The sequence below is a fragment of the Trichechus manatus genome, unplaced genomic scaffold (assembly GCF_000243295.1).
Source record: "Trichechus manatus latirostris isolate Lorelei unplaced genomic scaffold, TriManLat1.0 scaffold00143, whole genome shotgun sequence".
NCBI lineage: Eukaryota > Metazoa > Chordata > Mammalia > Sirenia > Trichechidae > Trichechus > Trichechus manatus.
The window spans coordinates 1,324,387-1,335,601 of record NW_004444079.1 but is presented as its reverse complement, the minus strand read 5'-3'; the positions used below and the strand labels follow the sequence as shown (position 1 = coordinate 1,335,601).

The window sequence follows — 11,215 nt, the reverse complement described above, 5'->3', positions numbered from 1 at the left end:
GAGGAGAGGGGGCCTGGGGGTGACTGGAGGGATGAGCCATTGCTGCTCCTAGTTCGGTCCTCTCTCCAGGCCCTGGGCCTGTGAGATACAACATGAGGATGGTCATAGGGAAGAGGAAACCTCTCTGAGGGAGGCAGTGTGTAAGACATCCTTGTAAATAACTCCCCGAGTTACCAGGCCAGCCACATTTCCACTAGCCTGCTCACTTTCCTGCTAAGGAGAACACAAAATTACAAAGTAAATGAAATCCTATAGGAAAATGATATCTCCCTTAAGGGCAGCTGGGTGAGTAGCTATTTTCATGGGTACATTATATCACGTTGAAGGAATTGCCTATCCCAGCAGGAGAAAGAGAGAAATATCTTGGCTAAGATCATCCTGCTGGCCAGGAGAGCCGTGCCCTGCAGGGACCAAGGACTCAAAGTGGATGAGAAAATTCAGGGCCAGGGCTGGATGATGCCATGACACTGAGGAGGTTTCCCTCTGACATGGCCTGGGCTGTGGGTTCTGCCAGGCTGAGCACTGGTAGCTGTGACCAGAGCAGGGCACACGGGGCAAGGCCTCTCCTGGCAGTGCCAGGCAGCTGGGAAGAAGAGGGTCTACTTGGATGGGAGATGTGCAGCTGTTTTGGCCAGGCACCTACTAACCACATCATGGCGGAAGGGACCTTGGAGAGCAATGGTCAACAGGCCTGGAGACAACAGGGCTTTGGCAGAAGACGCAGGCTGAGACCACGTGGGCACCCACTGCTAGCCCCAACAATCCAGCCCAAGAAGAGGTGACGAGTGAGAAGAGAGAAGCTCCACCTATCTCCCACCCCAGCAATGGTTTGGTCTACGAGCACAGGAAAGATGGTGGCCATGAGAACATACAAAGCAAGAAACGGGCTTGGACGGAGTGTGCTAATGAGGAGGAAGTGAAGCCAGGACTGCTTGGAGAGGGCCGGAAGAGAGCTGGGGGAGGCAGGCTTGGGCCAGGCGCCCTCCCACCCAATAGGAACAATAGCTTAGAAGGCACTAACAGCAGAATCAGCTGAGGAGGGCAGGGGTGGTGGTGCCTTGTTTCCTCATGTCTAGGACTCATGGGGCCTCATTGGACCCAATCTCATTGCCTTTGTTGACGCAGAATGGCCGGTAGTGAGACTGTGGGGGAAACGAGAGTGGTTAGGGAGGGCAGATGGCGGCCAGCCCACCAGCCCCACCCACCCTACCCTATCCTCCCCCCAGGAGGCAGCAGTGGTCTGAACCCCAGCAATTCCCAGGGCCTTGTGGTCCAACCTGCAAGGTCTAGCTACCCTGTGATCAAGAGCTGGTTCCTGTTTGTTATTAGAATTCCAGGTTAAAATCCTAATTAGAGTTCATCCTGGTCAATGGGTTGGTTAGCTTGAACCTTTAGTCCCCCATCAGACTTTCTCTCCATGGCCCAGGAAGGACCTCCAAGCACCACCATGTTCTTGTGGGCTGCCGTCCAGTCAGCCCCCCACCTCATGGCGACCCCATGCACAATGGAATGAAATGCTGCCCGGTCCTGTGCTATCCCAATGATTGGTTGCAGATCAGACCATTGTGATCCATAGGGTTTCCACTGTCGGGTTTTTCAGAAGTAGATCACCAAGCCTTTCTTCCTAGTCCATCTGAGCCTGGAAGCTCCACTGAAACCTGTTCAGCCTCATAGCAACACACAAGCCTCCACTGACGGATGGCTGGTAACCGTGCATCAGGTGCATTGGCCAGGAATTGAACCTGGATCTCCTGTTTGGAAGGCAAGAGTTCTACCACTGAACCACCACTGCCCTTACAGCTACCATTTATTTATATAGTGCTTCATACTCTACAAAACTATACAGCTCCGTTCTGAGTGTTTTGTATGTAAGGACTTGTTTAATTTTTATGGCTACCCAACGAAGTAGGCTACTATTATCATACTCATTTTATAGTTGAGCAAACCAAGGCACAAAAACCCATTGCCACTGAGTTGATTTCGACTCATAGCAACCTTATAGGACAGAGTAGAACTGCCCCATAGGGTTTCCAAAGAGCAAATGGTGGATTCAACTGCCGACCTTTTGGTTAACAGCCGAGCTCTAAACCACTGTGCCACCAGTGCTCTACTACAGAGAGGCTAATAACTTGGCCAAGGTCACCCAGCCAGTAAGGAAAAGAGTCAGGATTCAAGCCCCTGCAGCCTGGCTCCAGAGTCCACACACCCCACATCTCTGCATCACTTCTTGAGTCTCCAGGGCTTCTGCTCTCTCTGCATAATTGTCCCCGACACAGGGAGTACAGAGAAGGCAAACCCCAGCCCAGCCCAACACAGACCCTGGACCCCTCACTTCTCTCATCCTGCCCCCTCATCAGTATTCACCCAGTGTCTCCCGGGACAGAGCCCAGAAACAAAGTCCCCAGCCAGCTCTGTGTATTACATCTCGCACATAACTTCACAAAATCAGTGTGTCCTCGCTTCCCAATCACTTCATCAGAGCTCTGCAAAATTCACCCTCCAGACTGAACTGCAAGAGCAAATCTGAGCTGCTACTTGTGCATGCGAGCACCCTCGGTCCCTAGAGGGTCTTGGGAAGTAGATCTGCCCCCAAGCTGGGTCAAAGAGACTGAGCCCTCCTCCCACCGCCATGCCCCACTGAGACACCATTGCCACTCCCACCCAGCAGACAGGCCTGCCAGGGAACTTAAGTCTGCCACTCAACTCTTCACCTAAGCCTGGTTCCAGAGCAGGACTCAGGGGTCTGTACAATGCTGGGGCTGAGAGTCCTTAGCTCAGACCTTGGTTTACCCAACGAATGAGTAAATGAATGAAGAAACTGAGACCCAGTGAGGGTAAAGGACAAAGCCAAAGTCACACAGCTACTCAATGGCAAAGCAGAGCCTGGGACCAGGTCTCCTGACCCCCAGGTACCAGCCTGGACCTCAAAGCAGTCAATAAGGCAGTTAACAAACCTGGCAATAGCTGAGGCCTTTCTTTCAGGAAAGCTGGGTCAATAATACGGATTGCAGGTAGGTGAGTGGTGCCATCTTATTAATAGCCCAGGGTGGCGGGTGGGCAGGTACAGAGCCCCACAGCATCCGGGCAGGGCCCTACCCCTCCCCTGCCTCAGGGTCACAGCACTTGAGAGTTAGTTAGAAGGGCTGCTGATTATCCAGGCCATCTAACTCATGTTACAGATGGTGAAACTGAGGCAAAGAGGAAGAATAACTAGCACAAGGTCATACAGCAAGTTGGCAAGAGGGCTGGGAGCAGCACCCAGGCATCTGACTCCCTGGCTGGCCCTCTCTGCACACTAGCACCCTGCCTCCATCCTCCCAGCGCTGGGTGCTAGCCGGGGACTACAGAGTCCTGCCGTGCCACAGGTCTCAAGGTCGCGATGAGCCTTCTCTGCTGGGACCCAGGCTCTGGGAGGGTGTATGTGGTAAGAGGGGAATGACCAAGTCGAGGAACAAAAATTTTTTTTTTCTCCCCATATCTGCTTTTTGCAGTCCTGCTGTTGCAATGCCCCTGGGCACAGCTCTAAATTACACATGATCACTTAGCTCCCATAGGCTGCAAATTAAAGATGCTCTCCAATTAACCAGCCCAGCCACTCTTTGTGGCCCAGAGCTAGTCACCTCCCCATGCTCGGGCCTCCACATGCAAAGACAGCAGGAAGCAGGTGCTCTCCGCCCAGCAGGAGCCCGGCTGCCACTCCATCCCAGGGCAGCTAGCTGGCTCCCTCATCAGGGCCTGGTGTGAGCCTTCAGGAGAGATGCACAGCATGTGAGGGACAGTCCCTGATCACTGAAATCTCAGACAGGGGTCAGGTATGGCAGATCTAAAAGGGATTAACCAAAACCAAACCAGTTGTCACTGAGTCAAGTCTGACTCATGTGACCCCATGTGTGTCAGAGTAGCAGTATGCTCCATAGGGTTTTCAATGGCTATGACCTTTCAGAAGTAGATCACCAAGCCTTTCTTCCAAGATGCCTCTGCGTGGACTTAAACCCCCAACCTTTTGGTTAGCAGCCAAGTGTGTTAACAGTTTGTACCTCCAGGGACTCCCAAACCAGTCAAGTTGACTTCTACTCATGGTGACTCAAAGAGGATCCAAAATCATCTAATCTCAGCATCTGAGATCCCACAGCCAGCTGGTGGTCCTGACCCTGACCCACCCCAGGCCCCAGAGCCAGCAGGTAGCCTAGACCCCAAGGCCACACTTTCCTGTTGTCTGCTCTTCTGATGCCCTGGCTTTGGGTCATTAGACAGCAGAGCCTAACTATCACTATTCCTAACTCTCCAGCCTCCCTTCCCCATGCTATCATCCCCATAACCTCTATGCTGAGAGCTAGAGAACTGCCCCCAAGGTGAGACCCATCTCTTGGATGCCTGGCCCCTGGACTCAGCATTTTACAGTCCCAGAGTGGGCAGGGACCAAGCAGCCATTCAAATAAGCCTAGGTGCTCAACAACCATTTGCCAAATAAAAAGCCAGCGCCACCTACTTTATAGATTAGAAAACTGAGGCCCAGGAAGTATATGCTTACACCAGATCCCCCCGACCATTAGCCCTGGGTCTCTCCTACCCTTTGCTGTATGCAGGTATTCAGGCCACTGCTGCCTCCTTCCCCCACCCCATGGCCCAAAGAAGTAGCCATCCTCCCAGGGACCCTGGGAAGTGATGGCCAGTTACCCTTTGAGAGCCCCAGTCTGTGCCCAGGTCTCTGGATGTGCCTGTGTCTGGGCAGCTCTCCCGCGTCCCCTCACTCACCAGCAAAGCCTGCTTGCTGGATTTCCAAGTCTGCGGCTGAGCCTTGGGGCTCTGGCTCCGCATGAGGGAGGGATAGCCTGGGGAGACAAGAGGTGCCAGTAGACCAGGTCCCAAGGCTGGGACAGCACAGCTTCCTTCTCCCAAGTGACCACCAAGCTTTGTCCAGTCCGTTACCAAATGCAGCCACCCTGAAGAGGCGTGCAGCAGCTTGGGTGACACAAATGAACTCCTGGAGAGCTGGCCAAAGGGCGGAAGCACCCAGCAGACAGAAGGAGGAGGAGCAGGCCAGGAGGGTGGGGCCAGGCAGCAGGGAGTGGTGCCCCAAATCCAAGTCAGGATCACACTGGCTCTGCAGGGGCTTCCACCCACCCACCCTGAAGACTCACACCATGATTCCTCCCCTATCTGGCACCCAGGAAAGCTACAACCTGCCAGGACTTCCTGCCTGGGGGAGCTCATTCTCCCCTAATGCCCCTGTGCTGGGGGTACAATGCTTCCCATTTATGGAGTCCTACTTGTGCTAAGCACTGTGTTGGGGACATTGCTCTCCTCACCCAGCCCTCACCCCACTTCTGTGTACTCAGCAGTTTGCTCAGCTACACAGCCAGTAAGCAGCAGTTAGGATTTGAACCAGGTTTTGCCCGACCCCAAAACCCATATTCATGTTCTTACACAAGGCTCTGCTGCCTCTCCCATTTCACTAGCAGGAAACAGGGGCCCAGAGAGGGGCAGTAATTTGCCCAGGTGGCTGCAGCCCAGGGTGGGAAAGCAAGCAAGAGAGGGCCAGGCACTCTCTGGTTTGATCTCGAAGGTGCTGGCACCCCCTCTCTGCCCCTCCCCTCTGTGCAGGGGACGTGGCAAGGAGCTCCACCCCTGCTGGATTTGTGAAAGGGAAGTGCAGTTACCAGCCACAGGGATACAGGAAGAGGCTGGACGCTGAGGAGCTCAAGACATAGAAAGGTCTGTTCCTGGCTGGGGCAGCCTGGACAGCCCAGGAGACGGACCTCTGCCCAGCGCGGCCAAGGTCCGCCCCTGGGAAGGCCCTGCCATCAGACCCCCTGAAGTACTGCCAACACCAGCTCCGCAGGCTCACCCACCCTGCGGATGGCACTTAGCAAGGAGGCAGGAGAGGAGACAGAGCAGACGACTTGGTCTCTGCCTCCATCTGGGGGTGGGGCAGCCTTGGAAAGAGAAGGCTCCATGGGCCCTGAGTGGGAGGTGAGAGAGGGGAATGCAGACCTCACGTCTCAGTTCCCAGAAAGAAAGCCCTATACCAGGCATGAAGAGAGGAGGATGAGGATGGGGATGGGGATGGGGCAGGGGTGTGGTCCAAGAGACCCACCCTGTGCAGCAGGCAGAAGTCAAGGAGTGGGGAGCTAGGGGTGGCAGGTGATGGCATGCACCCCTCTGCAGGGAGCTCTGGGGAGGAGGGACCAGGACACCCTAGAAGTGGCAGAGAGCCCCCACAGGATGTCCCACCTGCCCACTGTGGGAGACAAAAGGGGAGGGATGGAAAACAGGCAGGTACCAGGACTGTTTTTAAACAGACAACTGCCGTCCCACAGTCTGGAAAACTCTGAAGTCGCCTGTCCCAAGGTGGCGAACTGATCAGGGGTTTTTCCAGTGCCTGCTTGGAGAGACAGAGGCATTAGCAGCACAGTCTGGCCCCAGCAGGGCCGGAAAGGAGCAGGCAGCGCAGGGCCTTCATCGGGGCTACCCGGAACGTGTGAGGGTGGGTCAGTCTCTGCCGGTGGGGCTCTCCTTGCACACAGGCCACCCCTGCCCAGGACCCCCTCTCCCAAAGCCATTGCCAGCTAAGGAATGTGATCATGGGGTTCCCGTGCTACTCCCCCAAGGTAGAGTGTATGGAGAAGGGGCTCTCCCAGGGTGAGGCCACAGGCAGGAGAAGGTCTATGCAGACTTGTGGGGAGATATTTGGGAGCATAAAAGCTCCAAATTCCATGAGAAGATGGCCATCTGCCGTGCTGGGTGGCCTTTGCTCCAGACTTGACCAAAGAGAAAGGAGGATTCTTCTGGAAGCCAGAGGACAAGGCAAGCCCCAGGGCTCCCCAGGCCTGGCTCAGGGCTAGGACATCCTTGGGTCCTTCAGGCTGGGACCCTCCAGTAATAGTCGTTCTTCACCTTGCTCATAGCACCAAGAGTCCCTGCCCAGGGCATTGGCTGGGACCCCAGCCTGGAAGGGACAGCTAGGTGCTAAAGCCACCTGCAGAGGCCACTGCTTGGGGGTGTGTCTGCCCTGCACAGGCCCTCTCCCTCACCCTGTTCTCCTCCCTGCCCCTCCTCCACTGCTTAACCTTCCAGACCAAATGCCCTGGGACCAGAAGAGAGATGGGGCTCCTTCCAGCACAACACACTCACCCTGTCCCTAGGACCTTTTGGGATAGACATGAGGCCCTGGCCCCACCGTAAACTGGGGTCTAGGTCAAGCCTGCCCACTCAGGATGACCCCAAGGGACAAGAGGCATTGGCCACACAGCCTCATCAAAGAGCTCAGAGGAGCAAGGCAGCTAAGGGGTAGGGTATAAGAAAAGGAGACTTAAGTTTGGGGGGCCTTAGAGGTCATCTAGTCCAGCCTTTCTCAAAGAGGTTTCTGCAGGACTCTGTGGGGTGTTGGTGGGTGTTACACAGCAAGAGGGTTCTAGAATCACTGGGCAGAACAAAGTTAGCTAGGCTGTCTGCAGTAGAAGACTCAGTATGTAAACCCAACAGAGCACACTGAGGGTCTCCAGGACTGGGAGTGTGAGGGTGCCGTGTTTCCTCACCCCATGGACCTTTGAGGTCTTTCATTGTAGAGCATCTTTAGGAATTAGTGTGTGGTGATCAGGCCTTGAGAAAGGCTGGTCTGGTCCAATCCATCCACCCTTGCCCTCGTTTCACAGCACAGACGGTAGTGGCCTGGGGAGGGACCATGACTTCCCAACGTCCCGCCAAGCCGCAACCAGACTCCAGCCTCCCACCTCCAGGCCAGTGCTCGCTCCTCTACAAAGTGAGAGCCCGGGAGTGGGGAAGCGGGACCACGGCAGGCTTGTGGCATGACGGGGGAGCTGTGAAGGCGCCTTCCACTGGGGAGGAAGGCAGGGCCGGGGCAAGGTGAGGGGCAGCAGAGGGCCGGGTCTCACCTTTCAGGGAGAAAGAGGAGGTGCCTTGGACTGCGGGCAGGTCATCAGAGTTCTGGATGGTGGAGTAATCCCAGACCCGGGAGGTATAGTTACCTGGCAGGAAAAGGAAGGGGGTCAGACTGAGGCTGCCTGGCATGGAGGCGGGAGGGCAGGATGTGGTCATTTTGTGACTCTCTCTCCAGCCCCTGCCACATCTCAAGTCCCTAACTGGGCTCTCATCCTCCAGTCATGCCTCCCTCCAATCCTTCCTGCCATCCAAGGTATCTTTCTGTATTTACATTTTGTGATGAAATATAGTCTCCTCAGGTCCCTGCCCTACCTAAAAACCCACTGTCCCCAGAATAAGGCACAAAGTTCTTAGCATGGCCCACAGGCTTTTCATGACCTGCTGTCCCACCCTACCCCTAACACCACCTCCACCTGCCTTCTGGCCTCCCTTCTCCCCTCCTACCCCTAGTCACTCAACAGTCCACCTAGGCTCTTAGCTCCTTAGACACACCAGGCTCTCTTCCCTCAGGCTTTTTGCACAGACAGGGTCCTCTGCCTCGAATAGTCCACCTGCTCCCCACTCGTAGAAAATCCATTCAGGGATCAGCTTACATGTAATTTCCCCCAAGCCCGTATGTGCCTCAGTCCCATACCCCACATCACCCTTGGGGTGACCCTTATCTGTTTCCCTCTGGGTCATGATTCAGGCTGACTTGTCTGTCTCCCCACTGGGCTGTGGGCTCCATGGGGGTAGGAAATATGCCCTTCTGGCCCAGCAACACAGCCCGTTGCTGGCACAGAGCCTGGTTCCTCAAAGGTGCTCATTGTACGGTTGATGGATGAACGAATGAACAAACGAACAAATAAATACAAGCACATCCTAAGCATTGGGGACAGAGGCAGCTGATTTAACTCCTGACACTCTGTTTGCTAAGTTGAATAGGCTGACAAATGTCTGTTTGCAGAGTGGGTCCCACAGGCTAGAGGAAAAGGAGGATGTGGGGGAACCACAGGGGGTGCTGAGAGGGCATTAGAGAGCAGCTTTGGCGCCCCCATGGACAATGGAGGCATGAGCACACCCCTCCGGTCCCCCCTCCTCAGCAGGCTGGGGGGCTGCCCGCAGTGTCACCAGTCTCCCTTAGTAATGCTTACACCACAGGAGTGGCCCCCCCAGCCTGGGGGTCCTCTCCCACAGCTGCTTGCAGCTAAGTGGTCAGTGATGGCTAGGCCTGGCCTGCTCCCTCGTGAAACCCTCCCCAGGGGTCTCAGAAAGGTTCTGCAGCAAGGCCCTCAAGAGCACACTCATGCAAGGGTCCGAGAGGCCACATGCCTTGCCCTTTAATTTACTCATTCGGTTATTCTTTCTCTCTTTCAGTGAATGTTTCCTGAGCATCCCCTCCTGCTCCCCTCTGGGCACAGGACAGACAGTCCCTGCCCTCATGGGGCTCAAGTCTATTGCATATGCAGAGAAAGGGGTGGTGGTTGGTAACAGCTGACCACCAACCTGGGCATAGAAGCCTGGGCATTGCCCTGGCCACCACACACTCCTGCCCCGCCGGTCTTACTGCAGGGGTCACCCACTCTCCTCCTCACCTCTGCTGACCGGCCCAGGTCTGTTGGGGGAACTCCTGCCTATGGCAGGCATGCACCCCGGGGCCCCTGGGATGGCATGGGCCTCCAGAACCTGGGCTCACTGAGTCCAGGGCCTGGCTTTGGACAGAAAGTTTCCCTCAGTGCATTGGGCAGCTCTCCCATTGCAAACATACTGCCTGGATTCCCAGAGATGGCCTACTGCATAACATGCCCTCCTTTCCATTCACAGCTCAACTACTTTGCCTGAAACACTGTACAACTTTTCACATCAGTAAAGATACTCTGTGGGCCCTGGAGCCCTGATACTTGCTGGGAGGTGTCTCACACCCAACCCCAGGGTGGCAGCTCAGCCCCAGGTTCCCCTGACTCATCCTTCAGGGGTAAGAAGATCACATGGACTTGGGGAATGTCCAGTGTTGCCAAGGCTCCCAAGCTGCTTCTCCTCCAGCCTAATGATGTCACACATACACACACACGCACACACACACACACACACTGCTTTAAGCTCAGGATGCCCTTCCCCACCCCTCTCTGGGACCCCGCTCCCCCCACATCCCCACATTCATCTCACATTGGGTCCCAGCCTCCCTGTCCCAGGGCCCAGACCTGGCCCCCTCCCCAATCCCACCCCCTGCTGCAGAGCCCACACAGGGGCCCTGCCCACTCTTCAGCTGAGCCCCCTCCTACCTTTGGTGCCATAGAGATTGTTGAAATTCTTCTGATTGGTCTCCTTGGAGAGGCGGTTGGGGGACGATGGCTGGTACGATGTCCGGGCTCCACCTGTGAGGCAGACGAGAGGGGTCTGTCATTGCAGAAAGGGGGGTGTGTCTCAACTCAGGGGGCTGAGGGGTGATATGCAGGACTTCTTGCCCCCAAACAGCTCCCCAACTGCCTGTCACGGGGCCTGGATTCCGCCACTATGAGAGGTCCTCTAGGTCTAGGGTAAAGCGATCACTTAATTTTTCATCCAAATGGGACACCTATAAGTGTGAAACAGGTGCTGTTAACAATTACACCAAGAGCAACAGGTGTGAACCTGGTGGTCCTGGATAACTATGACATATGGCCACACTACCTAGGGGCTTGTGTGGTCATCTGAAGGCCGGTAAGCCACCACCTCTCTCCTGAGCCAGTGATCCTTGGTGGGGAAAGCCCACCACTGTCTGGGGAAAGTCCATGTGTGAATGAGACCCAGGAGCCTGGGGTGGGAGCTCCTGAGGAAGGAAAGGCCAATGGCAACAACTAGAGACAGAGACATGGGCCCCTGGCCAAGTGAGGGTGACTCATCTGGAGGTGGTCTGATGGGCAGTGCCCACTAGCATCCCCCAGGTGCCAAGATGGCAGCTGTTGCTCACACCCATGGCACAGAGCCTTACACAGCAGAGTGCTTTCCCTCCCTCACCCATTTGGGCTCTCCCAACAATCTTGTGATGAAGGCAGAGGGGTATCCATACTCCCACGTTACAGATGAGGAAATGAGTTCCCACGTGCTTCCGGGTCCTTCTACCAGCTCTTCCCTCCCTGCCTAACCCTCAGAACAAACAGCCTTGGTTCTAGCCCTCCTGGCCCCGGCACCTGCTGGTCCCTCCTCTAAACCTTTGGGACTGAAGTTCCTCTGACCCCAATGCCTCTGTCCACCACAGCCCTGCATCCACCACCATCACAGCCCTGTGTCCACCACAGACCTCTGTCCACCACAGTCCTGTATCGACTATCACAGCCTTGTATCCACCATAGCC

The 11,215-nt window shown here is 55.6% G+C and overlaps 1 protein-coding gene and 1 non-coding gene across 2 annotated transcripts in view; both read right to left on the bottom strand.

The window, feature by feature from the left end:
- Positions 1-1,078: 1,078 nt before the first annotated feature.
- Positions 1,079-11,215, bottom strand: part of TRIM29 (tripartite motif containing 29) — a 30,398-nt gene continuing 20,261 nt past the window's right edge. The window contains exons 7-10 of the mRNA XM_012558187.2: positions 10,164-10,256; positions 7,896-7,988; positions 4,756-4,832; positions 1,079-1,142 (exon numbers count right to left, since the gene is read on the bottom strand). Coding sequence (XP_012413641.1) covers positions 1,080-1,142; positions 4,756-4,832; positions 7,896-7,988; positions 10,164-10,256 — 326 coding nt within the window. The 3' untranslated portion in view covers position 1,079. The remainder of the gene's footprint in view (positions 1,143-4,755; positions 4,833-7,895; positions 7,989-10,163; positions 10,257-11,215) is intronic.
- Positions 1,722-1,792, bottom strand: TRNAG-UCC (transfer RNA glycine (anticodon UCC)). Its single transcript has one exon. It is a non-coding gene; the product is annotated as a tRNA-Gly (tRNA).